This window comes from Micropterus salmoides, unplaced genomic scaffold, assembly GCF_014851395.1.
Source record: "Micropterus salmoides isolate LMB-PRFRI ecotype aquatic unplaced genomic scaffold, ASM1485139v1 Ms_hic_scaffold_22, whole genome shotgun sequence".
NCBI lineage: Eukaryota > Metazoa > Chordata > Actinopteri > Centrarchiformes > Centrarchidae > Micropterus > Micropterus salmoides.
Window position 1 is genome coordinate 7,981,522 of NW_024041373.1, and position 15,942 is coordinate 7,997,463.

Below are 15,942 nucleotides of genomic sequence, written 5' to 3' on the forward strand. Positions count from 1 at the left end.
TTGACATGGCTCAGTAAGACTAAATAAAATTAAGGTCAGCCTGGTCATTGATAAACCTCCTGTATGTAACATTAGCTAATCCAGTGCCGGTATAGCAGAAAATCACAAAGCTATTGGTCTGAACCGAGCTAGAACTGACGCACACTCTCTGGCAGAGTCGCTGTGTGCTGAAAACACACTGCAGACTCATAAGACAGGATATTGGATAACAAGGTTAAAATATAGGAGCAAAAATATTCTCTTATTAAACCCAAGCTGCAGGGATTTGCTTTGAGCCACCTAATAGATAGTGGTTTCAAGGGAGCCCAAACAAAAGGTAACAGGCCGGTCATGCTTATGGTAGCTAATGGCAGAGTTAGAAGAAATTAGGGGATTCTTTTTCTACAGGAAATTGTACTTAAAGACGGGTCATGGATCACCCTGCTCTTCACAGGCAGCTTCAGAAGTCAGAGAGTGAACTTTTGCAGCGGCCATTAAAAGGTCTACGCTGTAGAAGCAGGTCAAAGCAGAAACAAAACTAATTGTATTATTGGAGAAAGGCGAAGCTGTGTAAATTGATTTTGTGGCTGAAATTCATGCTTAGACAAGTGAATAAACTCTTCTGTTGTGATTTTGTAACTATAATTACAGTAACTGAAGATTGAGGACAGGGCAAACCTAGAGCTACAGGCCAAAATAAACCACCAACACCAACAAAAAGTTTGAAAGCGTGAGCCAACAAGAAACAGCTTCATGGCTTTGATTCGACAAATGTCTGGAAGTTTGTTGAAGTAATTCTACTAGAGATGTGATGGTTTGGTGTTTTGTTGATGGCTGTGGGAAAAGCTGTTTCAGGTGCTGCCACAGAATCCCCTGTGAGTGCTTTGTTGGGCTGCGATCAGGCTCATCATTTCTCATACAATGATCGTGATCACTGATGATTGCTTTGTGTTTATTGGCATTTACCTCAACTTCCAATTGGTTCAGTGGTTCTAAGTCATGCCAGGAAAATATACCTCAAGTGCAGCCTTCAGCACTTTAATGTTTTAGGTTTAAGCTCTGTAGCCTCAGTGTAGTTTGTTGTTGCTGAGTCAGTTGATTTAGAGTTGCCCATTTGTTTTTGCCTGTGTACAAATATCACTTTTTTTTTTACATTTAAGTGATGAAATTTCAAACACTTATGAATCATCGGCCCGCTGAATCAACACAGAGTGGTGTAGAGCTGCACAGCAGTAATTTATACTGTCTATCAAATGAAATGTGGTGCAATGTGGTATTGTTAGCAGAAAGTATTTTACATGCCATGGAGACTACTTTTTCTTCCATTGTTGAAATGTGTTGAAATGTGCATTATATACTGCATTAACTGAAAAACAAAATGTCAGACAGTAAATATTGTGCACTATATAGTAAACAGAGAGTGATTTCAGACACAGCCATAGTGCATTCCCCCCTGCCACAGGTTGTCTTTTCTGTTACCAATACAAGTCCATCTCTCCAAAGAAAGACAGGCTGCATCCACATTCCCTGTGAAGATATGACCATATTCTTCCAGTAGAGTGCAATCCCCCTCATCCAATAGTCTTCCTCTGTTGATGAGCCACGGGGGTGTTGTCATTAGTTCAGTCTTCCACACAAACTTTATCTTAAACTGAAGGGAAAGAGCAGGTGCTTTTTTCCAAGTAAAGATGCTCGAACCAACTCCATGCAGTTAGACATGTTAAATATCTCAGTCAAAAAAAAGTTTAAATTTAAATAATGCATTATACTTTAGTATAATGGGAAATTAGTGCTTAAGTGTCTTACCACACCTGTATAGTATAGCGGTACCTGCACTGACTGCTTTCTTCTGGTGATTGTCTGCATAGTGACGGTTGATGGGGATGGTCTGTTGGCCAATGTAAGTGACTGTTTGCTGCCCTCTAGTGGATATACCAGTGTGTAATGCCATAACCAGTCTGTAACCACCATCACTTTCACTTTTAAAGCAGTGTTGTCATATATTAATGTCACGTATCACATTTTATATTTTATATTGGTATTTTGAAATGTGGTCAATACATATTATCTTGTACGTAATGAGCTTTACAATGACCCAAAAACTGTGTATCAACATACTTAATTAGAGTTAAGAGAGTTATGGGAGTTAGACATTTATAACAGCACCTCTGTGATACTAGAGACTTAAGTGTGGGTAACGTGATCATGGTTTTTCTGTTTTAAAATAAGCACAATGTTTATTTGAAAAGGGCCTATAGCCTTAAAGTATCACTCTGACTGTGAAACTCTCCGGACACAGTGCACCTTGTTAAGGAAGTGAAAATACGGAAGAAGCATGTTTTTCACACAACAGGTGAATTGATGTATTTGTGTGTGTGTGTGTGTGTGTGTGTGTGTGTGCCCAGTATTTTTGAGAACAGAGAGCAAAAGCGTATGTAAAGTATTTCCTACTAAACAGACAAGAGGCTTTGTGTTAACTGCTTTCGGTGTCAGGGTCTGTGCATGTATGCATTCAAATTCAACAAAATGACTGTTAATCTCACTCTTCTTTTTATTTCTTTCATAATAATAATAATCAACTTTCTGCAAATGACTGAAAAACAACGGAGGTCATGTTACACGACATGACACCACGGCGGTGCATTGTATCACTTCTTCAACTGTTTCAGGAAGTGGGGCAGAGTCACCAAAATCAGGAAACTAAGTGTTGCTATTAATACAACTGAGCAAAGAGCTATTGCTGGTGAAAGCCAATACGATATCAGTTGAAGAGAAAAGGAGCAACTAAAAGGACACATTTGAGATGCTCCTTGTGGAGTGATTTTGTGCACTTTTGAGGCTTCACAACCATGGAAGAACACATGTCAAGTATTGAATCAGGTAAATATGACATACTTTTCATAGTTGTCTCCTCCTAAGTCAGTTTCGCTTGCGGCAAATGTACCCAAAAGTCATATACTTATGTAGAATCAGCACTTTACAGTTGGTCATTTATTGCACAATATGCTTTACTATTTTAAAATGTTTTGTTTACTTTTACTGCTTTACTTTTTTTTTTTAAATATGTGTTTATTTCGTTTATCCTCATTTTAGTACTTTTATTGATAGTTCTCTTCTGAGCTTATACAAAAAAAAGAGGAAGCAAGCATCTTCCTGTACGGTTAAATTCATGTGTCGGTTACTTTATAATTTCCCACATGTCTAAATTTGAATTAGTCATGTTATTAACCCATTTAGAAACAGATGGCAAGTCTGTCTGCCCTGTCATCAGTAGGAACTGTGATGAAGGTGAAATAGTCGTGTTGGATTTCTTTCCCAGTTAGCGTGTACAGAGGTGAACTTGACCTGATTAAACACTGTAATGAGTCAAACAAAATTACTCTGACCAGTGTTGACACATTGCAATGTTTGCACAGCTCCTTGTTGGCTCGGCACTGAAATATTGAACAAATGGGACATTCATTCTACAACCACGGTCACCTTGACATTATAGGCATTGAGGTGGATGTTGTGGAGCATTTCCCCGATCAACACTACCTGCTGCAACATGGAAACCAACACATAATATGACCAGTGTCACATCATTAGTGTAAAGTTTGAGCTGATTATAGGTTCTTCCAAGCACTTTGAGCTGCATATCTTGTATGAGGTGTAACATTACAGTGAGTCATTTCACGTGGTTACAGTACATGTTTAAGAGGAACTAATGATTAATCTTTTCTAGTTTAATTCTTTGGTAAGGCAATATTGAGACTGCGTGTACTGTACATACTAAACTCATCATAATATATTTGTTTTTTCAGCAAACCCAGAATCGCTCTCAAAAAATGAGCTGTTAATTCTGCACACAGCTGATGCACAGGAATGGGCGATGTATTTAGAGCACATCTTGAAAGCCTCTCCTACATTCCGCCAGTGGTCTATTGTGCTGTATGCCGTCAGCCCAGCGGATCAGCTCCATGGATATAACTTTGACTATTACCAAAACTGCCAGTGCATAGTGCTTCTCCTCTCGGGATCATTGCTGGACATGCTCTATGAGCCTGAACCGCAGAGAGAACTTCAGAGACTTCTTTACCCTCCGCACAGAGTGGTGGCGCTGCTGTGCGGCGTGACAGAGGATGACATGCTGATGGAGATCTTTGAAGATTGGCAGAGCTGGAGAAAAATCTATGCTGACGATGAACCTGCTGTCTACGTTTCTACCATTTTGGAGTCCATTGATGACAGTATGCAAAACACGTAATTCTTTATTTTTTTGTGTGCCTCACAGACCTCACACTTTTGTGATGTATTGTTATAGTTTATTTTTGAATAATTTAAAATACAAATAATTACAAAAAGACATATTATCACACTTAACTGTATCTTCATAAGCAGAGCATTTTGGATTTATGTGGTGAAGTTCTGAGATGCTGAACTTTCCTTCACTGCAATGGAATGAAAAAGATAACTCCCAGAAATTTGACACTGGATGTGATGGTTGAGATTTGACAAGAAGTGCCATCTTGCCTTTCCATAAGCAATGTCTAGGTTAGTCAGATTAATCCTCAGAACTGGCAGTTTTCACTTGGACTGCTTTTTGCCAAAGGAATAGTCTTAGTAAAAACTGCTCACAGAGAGGTCTGTGGATTATCAAATGTTTTGAATATGTAATTCTATTCACCTCCATTGTGGTGGCAGATGTTTCAGACTTTATATAAAACCGAAACAATCTGTAGAGGCACGGAAGAAATTGTGTTTTTTTTGTGCATAGACAGAGCCTTTGGCTCATGCTGAATAACTGAAGCCTGCATATAAACACATTTAAATATCTAGAATATTTAGGTGTCCATAGAAGTAATGGATAATAATTTGTAATAAATGTTTTTATTCAAAGGCAGGCGAGTGTGGGTTGAACATGAGAGCGAGGCTGCAACTGAAGCTGAAGTTGAAGCTGAAGCTGAAGCTGTAGCTGCAGCAGAGTTGCACATCACAGCAGCCTATTCAACCGAAAATCCCACCACTGATGAAACAGAGGAAGTGGTGTCAGAAGAGCAAAAAGAAACTGTCCTGAAGGATAAAGAACCAGTGAGTACGGGGATTTCATCAAGCGAGGAAATCAGTACACCCACGCATCTCACCTGTCTCACAGTTCAGCCAAACAGAGTACTCTGCGGGGTAAGTCTGAAGTAATTGCATAATAAAAACATCAAAGACAATATTGGCATGGATCAGAGCTGCTTCAAAGGCAATACTACATGTAACGAGTGTGTTTAATTCCCACTTTTTTGTAATTTAATTGCGTGACAGAGATGATTAAGTGCAGAAGTTTTTAGCATTTACATTCTGTTACTGCTGAGTTTGTATGTATCAATAAAATATTTTACCCCAATTCTTGTTTTCTAGATGTGAGATAGTAATGTCCTGGTTGAAAATAATGACTAAGAAGCCATATTAATTCTATTTTCTCATTTTGTTAAGGAATTGGAGACACTTTTTATCATTTTCAAGCACAAAATAGATGATCAGTCGGTACAAGAGGTGGAGTTTTTGTCTGAAAATGGTTCTACAAAAAGGATCCCCGGCACTGTGGAGAATGAATATACTATAAGTGTTACTGCACCGGGCAAGTATCTTCAGGAAGTCATGTGACTTATGTGTGACTTTATGAGATCATGAAATGAATGTATTTTTTTTTATCTCCCCGTATAGATATGCCCGCTGGAGTGGTATCGCTCACCATGTACACTGACCAATCCTGTGTCAGCTTAAAGCCTGTTACATATTATACCAATATGGGAGAAGTCAGTCGGTTTGTTGAAAATGCTACTGATCCTGTTAACTTCATCTGCCAGGTGAGATATTATGTCATATAGTAAACATTGTTGTTTGCTGCTTTGCTCATTTTAATTGCTCTCGAGGTTACGTCAGTCATTTTGTACTTTCAGGCCTTCAACTTGACATCCAATGCAACAGAATCACTGGACAACATGCTAACTGACTCGTTAAAATCCAGGATGCCCGAAACTGGTCTTCAGCTGTTTGGAATCAGACAGATTGAAGAAGACAATATGGCAGCATGTGAGTACAGCACTCTGATTTCTTCTGTTAGTTGCCAAAGCTGACTTATTTGGGGGCATTCCACATATAGTTTCCCAAAGTTGGGGGCAGATCTGTTGTTGTAGATGTATGAACAAATCTGGACCCACGTGTTCTCCACCTCTGCAATGCCTGTTTGATCAATTACAATGAAACCCCAGAGAGTAAAAGCAACTTTTAGGAGTCAACATACATACGAAAGCTTATATCTAATTGCTTTTGGTCCTTCAGATCAGCGTAATGAGGAGCTTCCCACGCTGCTTCATTTTGCTGCTAAGTACGGCCTGAGGAAGCTGACCACCATTCTCCTTCAGTGTCCTGGGGCTCTGCAGGCTTACAGCGTGATGAACAAGTATGGAGACTATCCAAACACGTTGGCAGAGAAGAGCGGCTTCTCAGATCTCAGACAGTTCATGGATGAATTTGTCGTAAGTCCGGTGATGAGCTTCTTTTTCTTATTTTAATGTACTGCAGTATCCAGCAAAGTGTTGGATATTATCTTCGGACAGTCAGGTTCTCGTATCATGTTGGTCAGTGTCTGCCTGTCTTTTCTGGTCAAACAAATCTAGGAGACAGCAGACATGCTCAAGTCTCACTTTGAGGACTCCATCAACACAGAGGAGAGTGCAGATGTGTATGAGTTGATGTCAACTTCGTCTCAAGACATCATGATGAAGTACTCAGGTTGCCCAGAGGACATATATGAGTCAATGCTGGGGATTGACCCTGACTGTGCAGAGGACCTATGTAAGATTAAACAGGATTCTATTTATCGGCCTAAAAATTATGAAGATTACAAAACCAGTGGTTAAACTGTTTTGTTTTTTTAGATGAGGTAATGAGTGCGGTAGACGAGAACCCTGAGGAAGCTATGCTTAGGAAGTTCTTCCAAGGTATACTTTTGAATAAATTTCAAAAGTACTGACCTGAAATAGCAACATAATATATATAATGTATAATATATTATGTGTAATGCAGTTTTGTTGTGTCCTTCAGCAAAACCTAATGCCAGTGTAAACCATGACAACAACCAGCATCGGAAAACAACTGAAGACAACCATAATGACTTAGATCAAATTGAAGAAGAGGAGGATCCATACAACCTCTGCCCAGAGGATATCTATGATATTGTGGATGAAAATAGTACCTATAACCCAGCAATTCTGAACCGTCCACCAGCCCCCATCCCAAGGCCGGAATCTGAGCCTGAGCCTGAAAAGCCTATGACCTACATCTCTAGAGGTATGGAGAAATCTGTTCTTTCCCCAAAATGTTTTCTTTACACATGAAATTTCACAAAACTGCTCTCTAGGCAAGAATAGATAACTCAATATTTTTCACAGTGTTTTCAGATAAAGATATGTCCCAGACTAGAACGTTGGAAATGGGATATCCTCCAGGTAAGCGCACTTTAAATTACTATTGAACAATTCACTGTTCGAGTCTGTTTTGTCATCATTTACAGTTCAAGTTGATAGAACCATAATACACCTGTTAATAATCTCATTGGTGGCGTACAGTATGGAAGGAGAGAGAAATATTTTGGGGGATTTTGCAAAATACAAAAAAAGTTAATTCAACAGGCACGAGCACTTTACTACTTTGAAAGCTGTTAATTCACAAAAGCGTGAGCTGAATCTCAGTTTAGTAAACATTGCCCATGATGTCCAGCATCCACATAACATTGTCTGTTGATTCAGTATGTTTGTGTTTGTTTTAATATTATTTGTGTGTTACAGCATTTTTAGGCTTGTCTTTGAAAGCAAAGCATGTAGTACTCTGAAAATTAACACATTGCTCTCTGAGAATAAAATATTTACATGACTCTCTACTCCTAATTAAAAGTAGGATGACTGTGGGGTGTGGTGTTAAAGTTTTTTATTTGTGTGTGGGCCTTATTTGCATCACCACTTCATTTCTCATAAACAGTGAATGCAAATAAAGTTAGCATTTAGCAATTTTCAGTCAGGGGAATAACTCTGATTAGCTATGCAGCATGCCTGTGGTTCTATAACTTTAACATATAGTACTGTAGTTATTTTGGTAACTGCCCTCCTAGCATTATGAGCGCTATTGTCATGAATGCATGAAGAAGAGATCATATTTTGTTTGTTTTAACCAAATGTCCTTCTTTGTTAACTTGTCCTCATATACACTGAAGAATGGATCAAAAGATTTGGATTTTTAAATACTTTGCTAAAACATCAGTGGGGGGTTTTTTAACTCTGGCTATTGAGCTTAGTTCTGTATCCATATCAGCTTTCCACATGAAAGAGTTGTACAATTTAAATAATACAAAAAATGCATACTATTGTTACTTTACACTGTTTTTTCTAGTTACTGAAAAAGTCTTTATCTTTTCCCTGAGCATGAAATAATGCAAAGTAGAAAATGTTTGATAACTCCTGTTTTTGTTGAATGTCAACCTTTTCCACCCATCCAGGTCAGCCTGCGGCGGAGCCCTTCTCTCCTGTTTATGATCCTTATGCTGGGATGAAGACACCTGGACAGAGACAGCTCATATCTCTGCAGGAGAGGGTGAAAGTCGGGGAAATTACTGTGGATGAGGCCGTCCAAGAGTTCAAATCCTGGCAGCTTGACCATGAGCGGAGGGCCAACTCCATACGCTATCAGCAGGTAGATCTACTATACAAACTTAATGGTCTGTCAGGGGCTGATTAGTGCTCAAGGAATGGATCTAATATGTGTCATGTGGGCTTTTTTTCTACAGGAAAATCTGAAGAAATTACGAGACAGCATCACCAGACGTCACAAAGACAGACAGAAGACAGGAAAGGAGCTTGGTAGAATAATTTGACAAATTATTATTTGAATATTTATTTTGTTTGTTTGTTATCAAACAGCTCTAATGCAACTTTAATATATCTCCATGATGAACTGACTATACACTGGAAAATAACATTCTGTTTGTATAAAAAATGTTAATATTTGGTCTCTCCCCTCTTAGATTATGAGATAAGTGCTCCGCTGCAGAGGAATTTATACTGGGGCTCTAGTGTGACATTAGAGTGTTCTGTGTACGAATCAACACCCAGAGTGGTGGCTCCCCCTCCAGCTCCAGCGGCTCATGCTATCCAGAGAGGAACCTGGAAGACTGGTAGCACGTCCAGCACATCTAGTGAGTCCACATGCTTTATTTTGTTGCTTCACAGCACTGTGGCTCAGTGGTTGGAACTTTAACTAAACAAGAAGGATCAAAGTCTAGATTCTCAGCTATTGATCTATCGCCTTGTGTTTGCATTAAAAAAGCAAAGAGGGACTACTGTTGAAGCTGTACTTAGATGGAACACACTTTGTGATTTGGGCCTCCCCGAATCCCAATTCTGATCATCAGTCAGTCCTTTCTGTACATCGCTATCAGGTTGTGGCTAAAGAAACTCAGAAAGGATGCAGCAGGAAAAAAAGACTTACAGTGCATCACTAGGACGCATTAGTGATATTGGAAGTCCCAACATCCGCTTTTGTTGAAACATTTAATGAAAAGCTTTATTTACTTCTTTTTTTGTTTAACCAGTTTGGTGCAACATGGGTGACGGTATGTAAAAAAATGCTTAAAGTTAAATCCAGTGGAATAGTGCAACACTAGATTAAGAAAAGCACAGAGTGAGAGTTAAGAAGATTTTGGATTCTCTCCCTTACACAATCCAACAGCACTGAACAAGCCATAGCGTCCTCATTCTGTTTTATTTAAGAATGATGCACAGTGTGTCAGGTGTTATAGGTGTGAGCAAATTAAGGCGTACTTCAGGCTGAGAACAATTGCAATTCCTTCTCTGAATTTCTTTAAATCCATCATTCCCAGCATCCTGATTTGATAGTGGTTTCTCACGGTACTGGGACTTTGATTTATGGACTGGCTGTGACCTGTAGCTGAATGGGGCTGTTGCTCAGTTGCAAGAAAAACATGGTTCTCCAAGATGTAACTTCTTGAAATGCCTGCTAATCAGAAACTGAACCCACTCAAACAATTTAGAAAAAATTCTTCACCCTCTGAACTTGACAGATGTCTTGACTTACAAACAAGTCCGGCTATGACGGTTTCCTCTTTCGATGATATGTTTCAATCTGTTAACGCTCCCTCAATGAATGCAGATTCAATCAAATGGTTGAAAGACCAGGTGAAACAAATCCCTGAGGAGCTTCGGGTATTATAATATAATGTTGAGGAGATTCCATCTTGTACTGTTTATTCTTGTGTTCTTTATTAGTTATCTACACTGTCTCATATTAAAATCATTCGTAGACCCAATTATTCAATGACAAAATGACGCAACCGATTTCCTGCAAACTGTCCCTTTGTCTCAAGATAAAACTGCTTGACATTTTAAAACTTTGCTTAAATACTTTTATTGGCCCATGTCCTGTTCCTAAAATTTGAGTTGTCTTAAATTTTCACTTGAACACTTATGAGGAGATATAACAACAATTCCTCTCTGATAGCTTAGCTAAAGAAATTCTTATGTCCCAGAAGAAACAGAAATCCCCCACAGTCAAATTACACTTTGACAAACTAGGATTCTTAGTTAAAGACTGACATTTGATAAGATCTGGCAGCCTCTTTTCAGAGACTTAGAGACTTTATTAATACAGTCACTGTATGTTTAAGTTATATTGCTTATCTTTCAGGGTTTTTCTAGTTTCCAATTGTTTTTTTTAATTGTTTAAGTGGTCTTATAACATAATTCACCACAAGCACAAACCTCAGAGAGACTTGATCTCGTGTTTTCTTTCCTCATCAACTCGTTTTTATCTTTACATCAGGTACTGAGAGCAACAGACTCAGCACTCACAGCACCTTTAGCTACAGCAGCGGAACAGAGCCTGACTTTGAGGTGAGCCCACATTAACAAAAAAAAAGACAAATGCAATTTAATGCGTGTGGAAATGGCAATCTTCACACAGACTTTTACATCAGTCAGGGATGCACTGGACAGTTAGAAGCTCTGCGCTGCTTTTATTGCTGTATAAGTGCCTGTGAACCAAACTGAACTTTCTCTTTCTTTTGTGGTGATGGACAAGTCCTTTCCTCTGCTCTTGTAACACGTATCACCTATGAATACATATGCAGCGGAGAGGTAGACAAAGAGTCTAGTGTTCAGTTTTGTTCTGTAGTTGCTGCCTATTTCAGTTCTTCAGTTCCTAAAATACCTAAAGTACAGATCTACTTTTAGAATCCCTTGACGCCTAAATTTATTAATATTTTATTTATTATTTGTTTTCATTTGCTTTCAAGCTCATGTTAAATTAAGTGGAGGTTGTTAATTTGTCTATAGAACATAGAAAAGATATAAATTCAGCTATGATGTAGGTATGATGCAATTAGCAACAACAGGCATAAATGAGAAACCAGTGTTCCAAAGGTTCCTAGGTAAGTATCGAATATGCACAAACAGGCATTGGGGGAATACATGCACCATCTTGGCTGCAGTCTGAAAGGAAGAGGTCTGATGCAAATTCACGACAGTCGGTTTTAAGGGGTTAAATTGTACTCAAACTGAAAGACCCATAATTTTCTCTCTTGTGAAATGTTTGAAGTTTGACACATTGCTCAATGGTTTCTCAGAAATCACTTGTCAGGGTGTGATTAGAACTGTGATGCTTTTTCAGTTTTAACACCTCATTGAAAGACTTTGTCATATCGTAAGGGTCTTATATCTGATTAAGATAGATAAGCCTGCAACTAACAATTGTTTTCTTTATTGATTCATTGCCGACTTCTTTTTCTAATTACTAGATAAATCATTATAAATATTAACAATGTCATGGCAGTTTCCTCAAGCCCAAGGTGAAATCGTAAACTGCTGGTTTTGTCTGCCCATTAGTCTAATACACAAAGATTTTCAGTTTACTGTCGCACAAGATTGAGAAATCATCACAAATTTAAATCTACAAGGGCGACATTTCTCCTTGAATTACTTCAATTATCAAAAAAGTGGATTAATTTTATGTTGATCCATTAATGGATTAAGTGTTTCAGCTGTGAAGGTAGAGCATGGTGGAACGTTGGATTTGTCAAAATGTTTTAGTTGTCGTCACAGTATACATTTGATTTTGTTTGTTTTATCAAGGACACAATAGAAAATGTCCCTCCTCCACCACGACCTCCGAGGCCATCTGATGCTGCATCCCTCACTGCTCCACCGAGGATTCCTCCACGGATCCCAGAAAGGTCAGTTTAAACACCCAGGGATTGAGTTTACTGATGTTACAATGCAGAACAATACAGTATTGAACCATACAATACAATATAAGTCTATATAAAACAATGCAATGTAGCAAATATATCATATTGCAACGTGGTGATACCTACCTAGCAGTGATTATACAGTAAGGAAAATAAGTATTTGAACACCCTGCCATTTTGCAAGTTCTCCCACTTAGAAATCATGGAGGGGTCTGAAATTGTCATCGTAGGTGCATGTCCAATGTGAGAGACATAATCTAAAAAAAAAAATCCAGAAATAAGTGGGAGAACTTGCAAAATAGCAGGGTGTTCAAATACTTATTTTCCTCAATGTATATGGTAGTGTAGCTATCATAAGCGCGTGGATGTATGACAGGAATAAACATAGAGACCAATAAAGAATTTACAGGCAGCGGTGAATGAGACAATAAATGATAAGTAGGAAATCTTCACTACAGTGGTTCACAGCTGTGCATTAGGGAGGAAGTCAAAGTGAGAAAGTGATGAAGGCACTGATGTTCACACTGTATACACATATAAATACCTCCCATACACTAGCGAGCAAATACTTTTACATTTTTAAATGAAAGCTCACATCAAAGTGACTCTAAACGTGGTTTGATTGTTAACTATAGCTGCCCTGAATTGCTGATAAACATTGAGAAACTCAGCAGCCTGATGATATGAAATGATAGAAGTCTGCAGTGCAGAGTCTAGTACAGTTTACCATGTATAAACACCAATACACCTTTAGTTTGTTCAGCTATTGAACTTATATTATAATGTGCTGTATATATAATCTTTCTTTCTTGTTCATGTTGCCGTTTGTGCATGAAGAATCTTTCTTTTTTGTGAACAGCAAAGTCTTTAAATGTATTCTAGCTACTAATATAATTCTGTGTTTTTCTGTTTAGTTACGATGTAAATACATGGTATTACAGGGTAATATGGCAATTACATGTTTGGCCTTTGACATCAGTGTGATGTTGAGCCGAGTTAGGCAAAGCTGCTCACAAAATTGCATGTTTAAACTTTAGAAAATGGAGTTTGCAAAGTTAATGCAGTTCAATAGAGTTTTTAGCATTGTTTGATTTAGTATGGTCTAAGTAATATTTCTTAAATAAATTTAAGGGTCACAATGATGGAAAAAGAAATTAACAAACACCTACACCATGGCTAGAAAGGTGAGGTGCTAGGAATAGGCTGGTAAAAGTTGCCTGTGGGGGTTTAATTCTTGCAAATGTCACAGCACTGTGAGATCTTATCAAGGAGGAGTGTGTGTTTCCGTACTTTTTTTAGTCTCTGGCGAGACCATGTTTCTGAACTTTTGTGAACACTGAAGAGTGAATGACTTATGGAGACATGTGTTTTTGTTTGCCTAGTTTGTGTTCTTTGCTGTTTAGTCAGAGTAAAGTGATGCATTCAAATGCTGTGATGGTTTACAATATTATACACAGCAAGTCAATAAATGCAACACAGCACGATTGATGTAGTGAAAAGAAATAATCTAATAATACGATGAGATATCAAATACCAAACTGACACAACACAATATGAAACAAAAAGAAGTAATGCTGTTCAAAACGACATGATACAAAACTGCAGAATTTGACACAATACAACATGATGCAATGCAAAGTGATACAAGGTGATACAAAATGATAAGATACCTTTTCATGTCCCAAAGGAGATTCAGATTATTGGCTCACTGCACTGTCAAAACTGACTTTAGTCCAGAATCTTAATTTTTGATAAAATGATTATGCCATAGAGATGTATAGCTTACTGTATGTGAAAACATTTTAAAATGTCAGTCACTACAGAACGGAGCTAAAAACCATACCACATTGACTTCACGGAAGGGCTTAACATCACACGCACTCAGAAACAAACAACTAAAACAAGAGAACTATATAAAATAAGAGCTAGTTGGTGAGATAGCCACAACTAGCCTTAACTAAACTAAAGCAAAATTCACATATTCTTCCCCATAGTAGCTGTAATCAATAATTGTATGTCATTTTTGATTAAGTGACACTTATATGATATATATATATGTGATAATTCAGTTAATTTCTCCACATAACTAGATGAGAGTATAAAAAAGGTGAAAGGGCACGTTTTTTTTGTAGATATGGTGTGTTCTCCCTTTCATAACGTGAATGCCTAAAGAGAGAGTGCAATCCAACGAAGGTTAAAATCCAGGGCAACTGGACTTGGTTGAAGTCGTTACAGTCGTTAAGACTACCTGAGGCCAACAGTCTTAACGACTGTAACGACTGTCGTCACAGCAACAAGGAACACTAACGAACCAGCGGTATCGATGACCCGGGCCAACGACCCCAATGAGGTTAAATAGCTGAGTTTCCCTGCCAGTCAGTCAGAACTGAAGAAGTCCTTTGGATGAGGGACGAAACGTCTTCCAGTATCTTCAACCAAGTCCAGTTGCCCTTGACTTTAACCTTTGTTGGATAACTATGACCTGGATGACTGAGAGTGCAATCTGAATTCTTAAGTATTGTTTGACTACAGTGATTTTTATGGGCAAAATATTCAGCCTAGAAAGGCATGAAAAGCATTACACCCTTTTTATGTATGACAAAGTTGCTGTTTGCTGGCAATCTAAATATAAAACTTTGATTTAAAATATAAAATCTACCATAATCATGTAGATTTATTTAAGCGTTAAATGCTTACGAAGGATTTTATTAAGTTTACCCTTTAAATAAATGGTACCATATATTGTATTAAACACTAGTTTCAAAGTCTGGATGTATGTGATTATTGCTTCTACCACTGTTTTTTTAAAAATGATAATGACAGCTGCATCAGAGCCAATGACCTTAGAGCTCTCTGTTTCTCAGTAGGGTGCCAGAGAAGATGCATGAGCGCTACATATCCTGCCCGACTCGAGCACCTCCTCAAAGACCCACTCACAGACACACAAACTCAGCACCTCCCATACCTCGCCGCCTGCGGTGATAAAGACATGTCTGTTTTTGCTGGATTTAGTCTTTAAAGTAATGGGTTATTTTTATGTAAGAGGGAGGGTGGAGTTGGAAAGACATTGTGATTAACAAGACTAATCCACACAGAGAGACAGTTTTTTATTTTATTTTTTGCTTTTATTCATCTTATGTATCAGTATCCCTAACATTATAATTAAATTCCCATAATATTTCATTGTATGTGTGTGTGGGTGTGTGTGTTTGTGTGGGTGAGTCTGTGATATTCAGTTTGATATGTTGTGGTATGTTTTTACTGTACAGTCCCATGTGATATATACTAACCTTTACGAATTATAGGTTTCGAGTATGTTAGTTCGTTTTGTTAAGGGGAAATCATTCGTTTCATTTAAAACCTTAATTATGATATTTAAACATTCTGAACTGAGTCAGTGACATTAATTTCACTTTGTCAGAGAATAATACTTTATCTTATATTACTTATTAATTGTAAGTTGTTGTGACATTATACTCTACTTATTTTACCTCAAATTATGCCAGCAGTACACTTTTTAAAGGCCTTAGAGTTTGGTTGTAATATTTTTATAATATATGATAAAATAACCTTTAGGAAGTGCCTTTAGAAAGTCAGTTTTGTTGTACAGCAGACTTCATGTAACTTCTGAATTTCATAATGAAATATAAAAAATAAAATAAAAATCCTTTTAAACA

General features: G+C 37.8%; 1 protein-coding gene across 2 annotated transcripts; it reads left to right on the forward strand.

The window, feature by feature from the left end:
* Positions 1-2,642: 2,642 nt before the first annotated feature.
* On the forward strand, positions 2,643-15,942 carry pik3ap1 (phosphoinositide-3-kinase adaptor protein 1). Of its 2 annotated transcripts, none has more exons than XM_038737774.1 (17): positions 2,643-2,859; positions 3,783-4,208; positions 4,859-5,139; positions 5,443-5,587; positions 5,674-5,816; positions 5,910-6,042; positions 6,292-6,488; positions 6,630-6,807; positions 6,891-6,953; positions 7,057-7,302; positions 7,404-7,460; positions 8,504-8,697; positions 8,792-8,864; positions 9,029-9,199; positions 10,843-10,913; positions 12,150-12,250; positions 15,130-15,942. In XM_038737774.1, exons 1-17 carry the CDS (start codon positions 2,829-2,831, stop codon positions 15,245-15,247), a joined length of 2,628 nt encoding a protein of 875 aa, XP_038593702.1. In that variant the 5' UTR covers positions 2,643-2,828; the 3' UTR covers positions 15,248-15,942. The 2 variants fall into 2 exon arrangements, with proteins under 2 accessions (XP_038593702.1, XP_038593703.1); XM_038737775.1 differs by having other exon boundaries at positions 15,133-15,942.